Source organism: Eumetopias jubatus, unplaced genomic scaffold (assembly GCF_037043125.1).
Source record: "Eumetopias jubatus isolate StellerSeaLion01/CBP00866 unplaced genomic scaffold, mEumJub1_p1.0 scaffold_13, whole genome shotgun sequence".
NCBI lineage: Eukaryota > Metazoa > Chordata > Mammalia > Carnivora > Otariidae > Eumetopias > Eumetopias jubatus.
The window spans coordinates 58,985,664-58,998,850 of NW_028274819.1; the positions used below are offsets into that span (position 1 = coordinate 58,985,664).

Consider the following 13,187-nt stretch of genomic DNA (forward strand, 5'->3'; position numbering starts at 1 on the left):
TTGCTCTCTTCAAACTCACTAACAGCTGCCTTGTTGCTAGGTCCAATGGGTAGATTTCAGCCCTATTCTAGCAGACCTCTTACCAGCATCTGATACTGTTGACTATGAGAGCTCCCTCCTGCCTTTTCTGGAATATATTTTCCTCTTCCTCCAACTGGCTGCTCCTCAGCATCTTTCTTCTGTCTACCTCTTAAATGTGGGGCCTTACCCATGGCTTCCATGCTTGGTCTCTTTCACTCTTCTTACTCTCCCTAAACATCCACATGCCCCTAGACAGTGATGGCTTCAATTACCTACCTCCAGCTCTGATCTCTCCTGAATTCCAGACCTTCACAACTATCTATAGCCTGGAATTTTCCTCACGGATTTCCCATTAACCCTTCAAACTAACATAAACAAAACCGGTATGTACCTAATGATGGTACCTAATTCAACCTCCTATCTCAAACACTCCAACATTCCATCCTCACTCCCTTGAGGACCTCATCATTGCTTGCCTAGTTAACTGACATGGTCTTATGCCATTAAATATCTAAATCATCTAACTAACTTCTGAGTCCTAAGTTTCCTTTAATTATTTGGCTTCCCACAGAGTTTTCCTATAGGGAGAGAAGGTGATGGTCACACCAACATAATCATTCTGAGCTCATTCTATTTCATTTTGTAAAATAATAAACTTGGTTTACACATCAGTCACAGGGGTTTAACTAATTGCCATCTTCCTGTGAAAGACAAAACCATTCTTGGTGCAAAATCTGGCTTCTGACATGGATTTAGATTGCTTGTCTCTATATTCATTCAATTATTCTACAAGAGAAATACCACCTTGTAAGGCCTTTTCCTTAGGCAGTTGGATCAGCTTCTCCTAGTGATACTACAACTTCATTGTGCCTTTCTTTACCAATACTACAACTACCGTGAATATTTTTTCATAGGGTCCCATGGTCTTGGTCACCCTCCTCCAGAAATGCTCTAGTATGTCAAGTATGGTACCCAGAATTGACTTCATGTTTGGCCCAACCAGAGATCAGTGACACCACCACTTTCCTTATTCTGAATACTATACTTCTCTTTGTGTCCTCTGGTATTCATACTGAGCTACCCAAATCCTCCTAAAAGTCCTTTTTACATGTATTAGTGCTATTCAATTATATATCCTCCATCCTCTTATTAAAATGTATGTTTTGGATACAACTTCACATTCATCCCAATTAATGTTGTCAGTTGCTATTCTATGTTTTCAAATTCTGACAACTAGTCTGCCACTCCCCCAGCTTCATATCCCACCTCCCCTTCTAGACAGTAATCATTTAAGGTACCTGATTATAAATTGTTTGGTGTAATTTCAGTCCTCTTTCATGGAGCTGCAACTAGGTAATAAAAATATAGTTTAAGTATTTGGGGAAAAAAAAGATCAATATTCCCAATGTCTCCCCACAATCTCATATATTTTCCCCCATTATATCAGATCAACATAGTTCCCATTAGCCAAAATCAGTGCTACATAAATAAGAAATCTGGTTGAAAACATTTCAGTAGAACACTCAGAGATTTAATAAATCTAATCCATCTAGTGTCCCAAGGGGATATTAGAAAAATATTCAATAATGACAAGAAGGCTGAAGAAGAAATGGTTAACACCACCTCCCCCTACAAAGCACCACCCCCCTCCAGGGACCTGAAGGAGGGATGTGACTCGGTATTGTAACAGGTGTAAGTTGTACCCTCCATGTTTCAGAAATATGGGTGAAAGCAACCCAAATATGGGTGAAAGCAGAAGGGCCCAAAGAAAAGCACACCTGCTATACAAGGAATGTGTGCCTTTGAGTCCTGTGATGCCACCATGACATTCCTCAAAGTGTGCATACAGTATATTCTAGGGTGGTTCAGAAAGCATCCAACAGTAGCCATGAACTTAAAAAAAAAATGAAACAAACAAAATTGTCACCATTTAGGTTGCATGATCATGTTTACCATGGCTTTTATAGCTGCTGTTCTGACACGTGGGTCTTGGTCACTGAAGTAATCCCCTATAATCTTCTGGACATCTCTGACAGCTAGGCCTTCTCCATCTTTTGTGACACTTTTCTCCAAAGACCCAAGATTGCCAAGTAATTGCAGGCACTTATTTCTTACACCATGGGAGGTATCTGTGAGGTGCTATAAAAAGAACAGAACAAAAGGACATGATTAAGATAGCTTAAACTAAACAAAAAACCAGAAGCAAAAGAAGTATCAACTGTAGGAATGACTTCAAACACTACATTCTCACCGCAGTCTCTCTAGGATCATGTTACTTGAGTATGTTCTTCCAAAAGAACCACAAGTCCTTTAAAAATAAGATCACCAATTGTTCATCACTGCATTCCCAACAGCTAGCACTTTGCCTTGTTAAGAGAAAGTACTTTAAAAATGGCCTCTAAGTTGCATTTTATATGCTATCAAATCTAAAATCAAAATAAAAATTTATAAATGTTTAAAACTTTTAATATTCAGGGGCGCCTGGGTGGCTCAGTCGTTAAGCGTCTGCCTTCAGCTCAGGTTGTGATCCCAGGGTCCTGGGATCGAGCCCCACATCGGGCTCCCTGCTCAGCAGGAAGCCTGCTTCTCCCTCTCCCACTCCCCCTGCTTGTGTTCCCTCTCTCGCTCTCTCTGTCAAATAAATAAATAAAGTCTTAAAAAAAAAAACTTTTAATATTCATACAGAAAAATGCAAAAAGCTTAAGCATACAGCTCAATGACTTCACAAAATGAACACACATACAACAAGCACCCAGATAAAAAACGAGAACATGACCAACACCCCAGAAACCCCTCGACGCCCTGCAACTACTCCACTACCATCAAAAATAGCCACTACCTTGACTTGTAACACACAGATTTATTTTGCCTATTTCTATACTTGGTAAAATCAAATAGTGTCTGGCCTCTCTTGTTTAATATTATGTTTTTAATATTCATCCATAGTATGGCATATAGCAGTGGTTCATTCATTTTCATTACCATGTAGTATTCCCTTTGTGAATACACCACAATCCACTGTTGGTAGATATTTGTTTTTTTCTCCAGTTTTTAGCTATTTTTTTTTAAAGGATGATTTATTTATTTCAGAGACAGAGACAGAGAGAGGAGAGAGAGCACACAAGCATAAGCAGCGGGAGGGTAAAGGGCAGGGGAGAAGCAGACTCCCCACTAAGCAGGGAGTCCAACATGAGGCTCAATCCCAGGACCCTGAGATCATAACCCGAGCCGAAGGCAGACGCTTAACTGACTGAGCCACCCAGGTGCCCCAAGTTTTTGGCTATTCTTATTAAAGCTACCATGACTGTGGTAGCTTGAATGTGGCTTCTGTTGGATATAAACTTGACTGGAATTGCTGGGTCACAGGACATGTATATGTTCAGCTTAAAAAGACAATACCAAGTAGCAAACAGTTTTCCAAAGCAGTTGTACTAATTTAACTAATTTACACTTCCACCAGTGATGCACAGTGTTCCAGTTGTGCCACATCCTTGTCAACACTTAAGTACTGTCAATCTATTTCATGTTAGCTCTTCTCACCAGTATTTTTAACAAATTATCAGTTATCTATTGCTATACCTAGTCCAATGCTACTGAAATAAGCTATTTGCATAATGCTGTAACGGGAACTAAAAATACTTTAAAGAAATGAGGTTGTACAGTACATGATAATATGGCATGGAACTCTGACTTTTAAATTTTTTAGACCCACTATAAGAAATATCCATTATACTGCAACATAGTATTCACATACAAATACATATATAGAGAGTTTAACAAAACATTACTTACCCTTACATCTTGTGATATACTCTGATATTTTAATTCTATTTTGATTTTCAAAAAAATACTAATCATGATGGAGTGCCTAGCTGGCTCAGTAGAGCAGATGACTCTTCATCTCAGGATTGTTAAGTTCAAGCCCCACATTGTGCATAGATATTATTTAAAAATAAAATGAAAAAAAATACTCATCATGGCCTATAAAACTGATTGCATTACCTACCAATGGATCACAATGCTCAGTTTCAAAGACACTGGTATAGAGAAAAGTGAATGGGACGTGAAGTTTTAAAATCTGGGTTCACAGATCTCTTTACAGAAATGGTTAGTTTCAGGACTGGAGCAAGGAATATGTAAGAGCCTGGGACACCTTGCACCAGAAAGCAAGAAAGACATCAAGGACTAACGGAGTCCAGATCAAAAGAACAAAGAAACCAGTAAATAGGGCATTTTCCACGGTCAACATTGACATTACACCAAAAGAAAGCAATCAAACAAATCCAGAATGTATTCTATAAGACCAATGACCCAGTTTCTTCAATAAATTTATGGCATTTAAAGAAAAAATAAAGACAAAATGGGGAACTGTTACTGATTAAAAAAAATTAACAGACTATCCAAATGCAATATATAGGTCTTTTTGGCAGCTAATCCAAAAGAAACCAACTATAAAAAGATATGATTAATGCAATTAAGGAAATTTTAATATGAATTGGTATGAACTGATATAGAGTAACTGTTAATAATTGCATCATGGCTATATTTTAAAAAATTATCAGTTATAGATATATACTGAAGTATTAATGATTTAAATAACATGATGTCAACGATTTCCTTTAAGTACTAGAGCAAAATAAAAATACTGGAGCAGACAACAACAAAAAGTGAGAGGAGAAAAATCTATGAAAAAGACTGCACAGTATAAAAAAATTGTCAAATGTACACTTAAAACTGGAAATAACAGTAAACCTGCAATTTCCATAATATAAAGTGTGTGTGTGTGTGTGTGTGTGTGTGTATTCAACTTTCAGCTCTGACTCATGATATGTGTAAATCAGTCAAGAGTCAAATCACCTCTCAGAGCCTCACTTCCTCATCTATAAAGGACAATAATAGCTGCCTCAGCTAACTTACAGGGTTATCATGAGGCTCCAATAGGGATATAAATGTACAAAAAAAAAACAAAAAACAACTTGATATACTATAAGCTTAATAAGATTATTAGCTATTGATACCATAATCTAAAATAGTAAGAAAGATAGGTGGTCACAGATAAAATATCATATGGTTTCATTACAAGGTAATTACATATATAAATGTCAATACAAAAAAGTATCTTTAGATAATCCCTTCAAGTTCAAATTTTCCAGGATTTTTTATCTATAAATGAAATTACTGATTTGAAATCACAACAGTCTCTGGAAGTACACTCAATAATCACCCATTTCCCTCCACCGGCCTTTATTATCCAATCCCCTATTTTACAGGACCATAAGGATTAAGTGATATGTCTAAAAACACACAGATAATTTAGTGGAAGAGCTGATACTGAACACTCCTTTTTTTTTTTTTAAGATTTTACTTATTTATTTGACAGAGAGAGGCACAGAGAGAGAGGAAACACAAGCAGGGGGAGTAGGAGAGGGAGAAGCAGGCTTCCCGATAAGCAGGGAGATCCCAGGACCCTGGGATCATGACCTGAGCCGAAGGCAGATGCTTAATAACTGAGACACCCAGGTGCCCTTGAACACTCTTGATACCCACTCAGTCCAGAGCTTGTTTCCCCACTCAGCTGCATAAATAACTTCATGATTTTGAAAGTTTTGCTCACTATGCACAAAGTTGGGCATTTGCACCTTAAATACTTTAAAAGCTCCACAATACCTGTTTTCCTCAAATTTATTTATACAGTTACTCCCAAATATCACTAGTCTCCAGCATGAAGATCACTCCAGTTTCTAATTACTACATGATAAACATACTGACACTGAATTAATAACCAATTCTTGTGATTAGCTAACCAGGCTACCAATATTTTGTATAAGTAATACACACACACACGCACGCACTGAACAAACGGGAAGATGTATCAGATAAGTAAATATATTATAGCTGATTCTGGAGCTAAAATAGAGAAAGTACAAGATGAACCTGGAGGGCGCCTGGGTGGCTCAGATGGTTAAGCGATTGCCTTTGGCTCAGGTCACGATCCCAGGGTCCTGGGATCGAGTCCCGCATCGGGCTCCCTGCTCCTTGGGAGCCTGCTTCTCCCTCTGCTTCTCTCTCTCTCTCTCTCTCTCTCCCTCTCTCTCTCTCCATCTCTCATGAATAAATAAATAAAATCTTTAAAAAAAAAAAAAGATGAACCTGGATTATTTTGTTGTGCCAGAAAAGAAGGAAGTATTCAAAGAAAACAGAAGTCAAAAGAACACAGAAGCCAGCTTAAAGGGGCCCCTATTTGGCCAAATCAGGAAATTTGTTTTTGTTCTTGTTGTTTTTCAAATCAGGAAAATGTGAACATCAGGGTGAATATAGTAACAGACTATGATCCACTGAATAAACAAGGAATCTGTGAGTTTGTAACTGATATAAACAAGCTGAAAGTTTGATAACAGAATATTTACATAGTCTCAAAGTACCACACGACAAAATACTTAGTCATCAAAAGGAATGAGTAACTTTACAGTGAAAAAATGTGACAGACACTATCTTAACCAAGTGATCAAAGTTAACATCATTAGTAATAGGACAAATCAAAATCACCTAACAGGATGCAATAAGAGCATCACATCTGTGATATTCCTGCCAAAGGTGGTAACTTAAACCTAATTATGAGAAAATATCAAGACAAATCCAAATTTAGGAAGTTTCTACAAAATACCTATCCTATAATTTTCAAAAATGTCAACGTCATAAAATCAAGTAATGACTGAGGAATTATTCCAGATTGAAGGAGACTAATGAGATGTGACTAAAATGCAACATGTGGTTCTGAACTGGATCCTTTACCAACAAAAGACATGATTGGTACAAATAGTGAAATCTGAGTGAGGTCTGAGGATCAAATGGTAGCATATGTTGATGTTAATGTCCTCTTGATGATCATACTGAAGTTATGTAGGAAAATATCTTTTTTTTAAAGATTTTTATTTATTTAATTGACAGAGAGAGAGAGAGAGAGAGAGGGAACACAGAGAGTGGGAGTGGGAAAGAGAGATACAGGCTTCCCGCCGAGCAGGGAGCCCGACGTGGGGCTCGATCGCAGGACCCTGGGATCATGACCTGAGCTGAAGGCAGTCGCTCAACCAACTGAGCCACCCAGGGGCCCCAGGAAAATATCTTTTTTATAGATAATATACAATGAAGTACTCAGGAGTAATGGGGCATTATGTTAGCTACTTACTCTAAAATAGTTTACAAAAAAACAAAGTTCTCTATAACTGGACTTGCAATTTTTCTGCAACTTTGAGACTTAAAAAAATTAACAGTCTAAATACACACAAGAAAAAATAAAATAGCCATACTGTTTCATAAACATTAGAAAAATAGGGGCGGCTGGCTGGCTCAGTCAGTAGTGTGTGACTCTCTTGGGGTCATAAGTTCAAGCCCCATGTTGGGTACAGAGATTACTTAAAAATAAAATCTTGGGGTGCCTGGGTGGCTCAGTTGGTTGAGCATCCAACTCTTGGTTTGGGATCAGGTCATGGTCTCATGGATGGTGGGATCAAGCCCCAAATCGGACTCCACACTCAGCAGGGAGTCTGCTTGAAGATTCTCTCCCTCCGCCCCCTCGCTGTGTGTGTGCATGCATGCTCTCTCTCTCAAATAAATCTTTTTAATTTTTTTTCAAGATTTTTTTTATTTATTTGACAGAGAGAGACACAGCGAGAGAGGGAACACAAGCAGGGGGAGTGGGAGAGGGAGAAGCAGGCTTCCCACGGAGCAGGGAGCCCAAAGTGGGGCTTGACCCCAGGACCCTGGGATCATGACCTGAGGTGAAGGCAGACACTTGAGGACTGAGCCACCCAGGCACCCCTCAAATAAATAAATCTTTTTTAAATAAATAAAATCTTAAAAAAAAGAAAAATATTACATTATCCATAAGAAAAGTGTATTTTTAAGAACATAAAAAGAGGCAGCAATAATAGAACCACACCCAAACAGGTTCAGAGAATGCCTCAAGGAAGTGTAGGAAGCTTTGCAGACAAAGTGGATTCCATAAATTGTTTCATCTCTTGTCTGAGAGGCAAAGTAGCATAGCTGAATGAACAGGGACTTAAGTCAGACAGACCTAGGTTTGATTGCTGGCCCTGTTACGTAGTATCTATGTGATCTTCACTAAACCCACAAGTTTGTCTTTTTTTAAGATTTTATTTATTTATTTGAGAGAGAGAGAGCAGGATAGCACAAGCAGTGGGAGCAGCAGAGGGAGAGGGAGAACCAGGCCCCCGCCTAGCAGGGAGCCCGATGCAGGGCTCGAACCCAGCACGATCATGACCTGAGCCGAAGGCAGTCACTTAACCAACTGAGCCACCCAGGCGCCCCATAAACCCCACAAGCTTTTATAGAAATCCTTACTTTGTAAAAATAGGAATAATATCTCCTACTATGAAGTTTTGTGGTGAGTATACTAAATGAATTCATTTAAGAATTACTGTATGGGAGCGCCTGGGTGGCTCAGTCGGTTAAGCATCCAACTCTTGATTTCAGCTCAGGTCATGATCTCAGGGTTGTGGGATCCAGCCCTGTGATGGGCATGGAGCCTGCTTGGGATTCTCTCTCTCCCTCTCCCTCTGCCTCTCCCCCTGTGCCCTTGCACTCACTCACTCTTGCTTTCTCGCTCTCTCCCCCCACACTCCCACAAAAAGAATTACTGTATGTGCAATTAGCTAATAGTGTCTGGGACATAATAGACATTCAGTAAGTACAAGTGCCTAGCATAGTGCCTAGCACTTAGCATGTACTTAAAAAAAAAAAAAAAAACTACTTAAAAAGAGGAGAGGGGTGCCTGGGTGGCTCAGTCGTTAAGCATCTGCCTTTGGCCCAGGTCATGATCCCAGAGTCCTGGGATCAAGCCCCACATCGGGCTCCCTCCTCCGCGGGAAGCCTGCTTCTCCCTCTCCCACTCCCTCTGCTTGTGTTCCCTCTCTCACTGTGTCTCTCTGTCAAATAAATAAATAAAATCTTTAAAAAAAAAGAAGAGAAGGAGAACAGGCAAGGAAAAGAAGACCAAGTGATGGCCAAAAAAAAAAAAAACCCCAGAAAATAGAGAAGGGTCAGAGGTAAGGGTGGGCACCTGGATGAAATAGGTCTGCTGATCTAGAACACACAAGCATGAACTTTCTAGTGACGGCTATCTGACAACAGGGCAGTCTGTCATGAAAGGTAGAGAGCACCTGTTACTGGCTCACACCAGAATGCTCCCAGAGAAGATTCCTGAATTAAGCAGGGACCTAGACTAGGTGAGAAGCTATGTCCCATGTGGATATGGGATGGGCAGGTAGGCTTACTCGGAGAAGAGAACAAAGGATAGATACCTGGGGAGAAAGCCACTATGCTGAGGGTGTGGTGCTCAGAAACAGAACCTCTCATTATAAAAATGGTTCCCTCAAACATTTTAGATCAGAGTTAATTCTTGCCTCCAAGTTATTCAGGCTGCAAAAATGTGAAACATACACTTCTGTCCTCAGAACGTCTTATATATAAAGCTCAAAATTAACAATCAAATTAAGACAGTGAAACTGAGAAATTATGAGAAACTTTAGATATGAAGCTGACAATGACTCTGTCAGTTAATAAAGCAGGATTTTTTTTAACAAACCATTTTAATATGAAAACATCATTTCTCATAACTAAACTGTTGACTGACCCACCAGCCCCTGAAGGTTGCTTCCACTGTAACAAATACTTTATCTGATTTTCAAACAACAAACTGAAACCTTCCTGCTTCTATTATGGTAACCAGGCAACACTGCTATATAACCAGCCTATTACTGCACACTGAGTTTTAGGCCAAAAGACAGTGAAAGTCCAAATCACACCCTCAGGGCAGCAATTACAGTTCTATGATGTCCGTCCCATACAGGTCACTTCTTGCATCACACCATCATCACTAATGGCTGCCTAATGTGTCTGCTCTGCAGATGATGCTATTTTGGTGTTATACCCAGGCTGCTAAAGTGACGTCATTTTCATGTTAATGGAGTGAGTAAGCAAACCACATCCCCAATAATAAGAGCAGTCTGTGTCAAAAATAAGCTCAACCAACCAGTTTAAAACTATTGCTACAGGGGAAAAAAAAAATCAATGGCTAAGTATTTCAAGAAAATCTGAGAATGAAGTTCCTTAAGTAAGACAAAAATAACTTAATGACTCATTCAATTTCAATATGGATTGTTTTCAAGCAGACAAAAATTCAGTGTACTTTGTATGCAAATGATTTTGACAGATATACTCTCCTAACAAACCATACATAATATCTGAGTAGAATTTTCTAAATGTTAAAATGCTATATGCCTTTTAAGAGTTTACTATACTTATGCCACAGAATTAAAGGAACAGAAAAGAAACAGAGATTGGATGAAAAGGTGAGATGGAGACAGACAAGAATTAAAAATAGGCTCTAAGAAAGCCTTATACAAAAAAATGACAAGAATATTTGTTCTACTGGAAAAATCTTCATAGGAAGGAAAGCAGATCTCCAACTTCAGTTGTACAGACTCGATGTATGAAAAGAATATTAATTTCCTAGCCAAATCTGTGAACCAAATCTTTTCAAATGAGGATTAGTTGTACAATGTACCTCAAAGGATTACTGACAGGATAAAATGAGATGAACTTTGAAGAGTTAAGAGTACTTGAAGGCATGACTTTCTTCCTACTGTGAAACAAAAAATATGGCAGATTCGTACCCTGTATTTGAAAGACATATAAAGGAACAATCTGAACTTCAAACAATAATAATGATAGAAATGGATTATAATATACTGAATAAAATGAGAGAGACACAGGAAAGAAGGGAGGGAGGGAAAGATTTATTTACAGTAGTATGTCAACTAATAAGGAATAAGAGTTAGAAAATCATGATTTTGCAATGACCAGAGTATCAACTGACTCAGCAAAATTTATTAGTAGTCTCCAAAATAGTAAAAATTTGATGGGGAAGAGAATATTTACATTAACTCAAAATATCTCCCACAAATCACTTATTAATCATAGGAAGAATTGTAATTCTACAACAAAAAACCTGGTAGTCATCACCTTAACCAATCATCAAAGTTAACAACATCAATAATGAGTCAAACCTCATCTGTGCCTTATAATATGATAAACTGAGAACAAATATTATTTATGTGGTATTCCTGCCAAAATATATAACCTGAATCTAAAGAGAGGAAATACAGATTATACAGATTGAACAGATAAACACAGATTAAAAGATAGTCTGTAATAAATGGTCTATATTCTTCAAAAATGTCAAGGTCATGAAAGACAAAGACAGGCTGAAGGACCTTTCCAAATTATGAAGAGGGATGAAAACTAAATGCATTCTGTGACCCTGAACCGGAAAAGAAAAATTTATATGAAGGATAATATTGGGACAATCAGTAGAATTTGAATAAAGGTTGAGATTAGTGTTAGTATTGTACCAGGTTAAATTTCCTGATTTTCAGAATTGCATTACGTTTATAAAAATTACATCTTTTTTTTAAAGATGTATTTATTTCAGAGACAGAATGCGCGTGCGTGCGGGGGGGGGGGGAGTGGCGGGGACAGGTGCAGAGGAAGAGAATCTTAATCAGGTTCACACCCAGCGTGGACCCCCACACAGGGCCAGATCTCACGACCCTAAGATCATAATCTGAGCCAAAATCAAGAGTTGGATGCTTAACTGAATGAGCCACCCAGGTGCCCCCAAATTATATCCTTAAGAAATACACTTAAGTATTTAAGTACTACTTTAGTGGAAAAGGGGCATTATGACTGCAATTTATTGTTATATGGTTCAGGAAAAAATAATACATATATACACAGTGATAATGATAAAGCAAATGTGGGAAAATGTTAACTATCAGTTAATCAGGAAGAAGGATATATGGAAATTCTTTACATTATTATTATTATCATTATTATTATTATTATTTTAAGTAGGCTCCATGCCCAGCATGGAGCCCAACACAGAGCTTAAACTCACAACCCTGAGATCAAGACCTAAGCTGAAATCAAGAGTCTGTCACCCAAACAACTAAGCCACCCAGGCAGCTGTACATTGTTTTACAACTTGGGGGATAAGTTTGAAATTGCTGAGGTGTCTGGATTTTGTCCCAACCCAATACGCTCCCAGAATTCTCTTTCTCAGCGAAAGGCATCTAGCATCTTGCTAAGGACTGGGGGAGAGGGGAGAATGGGAAGTTACTCTTTAACTCATAAAGTTTCAGTTTTGCAAAATGAAGAGATGGGTGAAGAATGATGGTGATGGTGGCATAAGAGAATATACTTAATGCCACTGAACTGTACACTTTAAAATGATTACAATGGTAAATTTTATGTTATGTGTGTTTTTTTAAATTTTAAAAAATTTATTCACTTTATTTTAACTAAAAAAATTCATGTATTTTACCATAATTAAAAAATTTTTAACAAAAAAGTTAAATATAAGTTTAATGGCCCTGCCATTTCATTCCCAGAATAAACAGACCCAAAACTGAACTGAAAACATTCTTCCGACCAAAACTTGTAAACAAATATTGAGAGCATTATTCACAACAGCCAAAGAAACAATAGAAATGTTGAAAGATTCACCACAATTCAAATTCAAAGGGTGAATTCTTATAGTAACAGCTTTATTGAAATATAACTCGCGCACCACACAATTCATCCAGCTAATGTACACAATTCAATGGTCTTTGGTATATTTATGTATGGGTACAATTATCATCACAGTTAATTTTCCAACATTTTCATCATTTCAAAGAGATGCCCTTTTGCTACCAACCCCATATCCCTCTATTTATCCCAGCTCTAAGTACCTACCTACTAATCAACTTTCTGTCTGTTAGATTTACCCATTACGGAAATTTCATATAGACAGAATCATATATGTTAGTTTTTTGTAACTAGCTTCTTTCACTCGACATGTTTTCAAGATTCATCCAGTTGTAGTGTATATTAATATTTCATTCCTTTTTATGGTCAAAGAATATTCCACTGTATTTTGTTGATCCATTCATCAGTTGCTGAGATGGTCATTTGGGTTGTTTCCACCTTTTCAGTATTATGAATATTGCTGCTATAAACATTTATGTACAAATTTTGTGTGAAGATGCTTCAGTTCTCTTGATGGATACCTACAAGTGGAATTGCTGGATCATATAGTAAGCCTG

General features: G+C 37.9%; 1 protein-coding gene across 1 annotated transcript in view; it reads right to left on the reverse strand.

Annotated features, from left to right (window-relative positions):
* The window catches only part of INTS4 (integrator complex subunit 4), a 116,607-nt gene that overhangs the window by 61,735 nt on the left and 41,685 nt on the right, over positions 1-13,187 (reverse strand). The window contains exons 5-6 of the mRNA XM_028115929.2: positions 1,975-2,160; positions 1,320-1,370 (exon numbers count right to left, since the gene is read on the reverse strand). Coding sequence (XP_027971730.1) covers positions 1,320-1,370; positions 1,975-2,160 — 237 coding nt within the window. The remainder of the gene's footprint in view (positions 1-1,319; positions 1,371-1,974; positions 2,161-13,187) is intronic.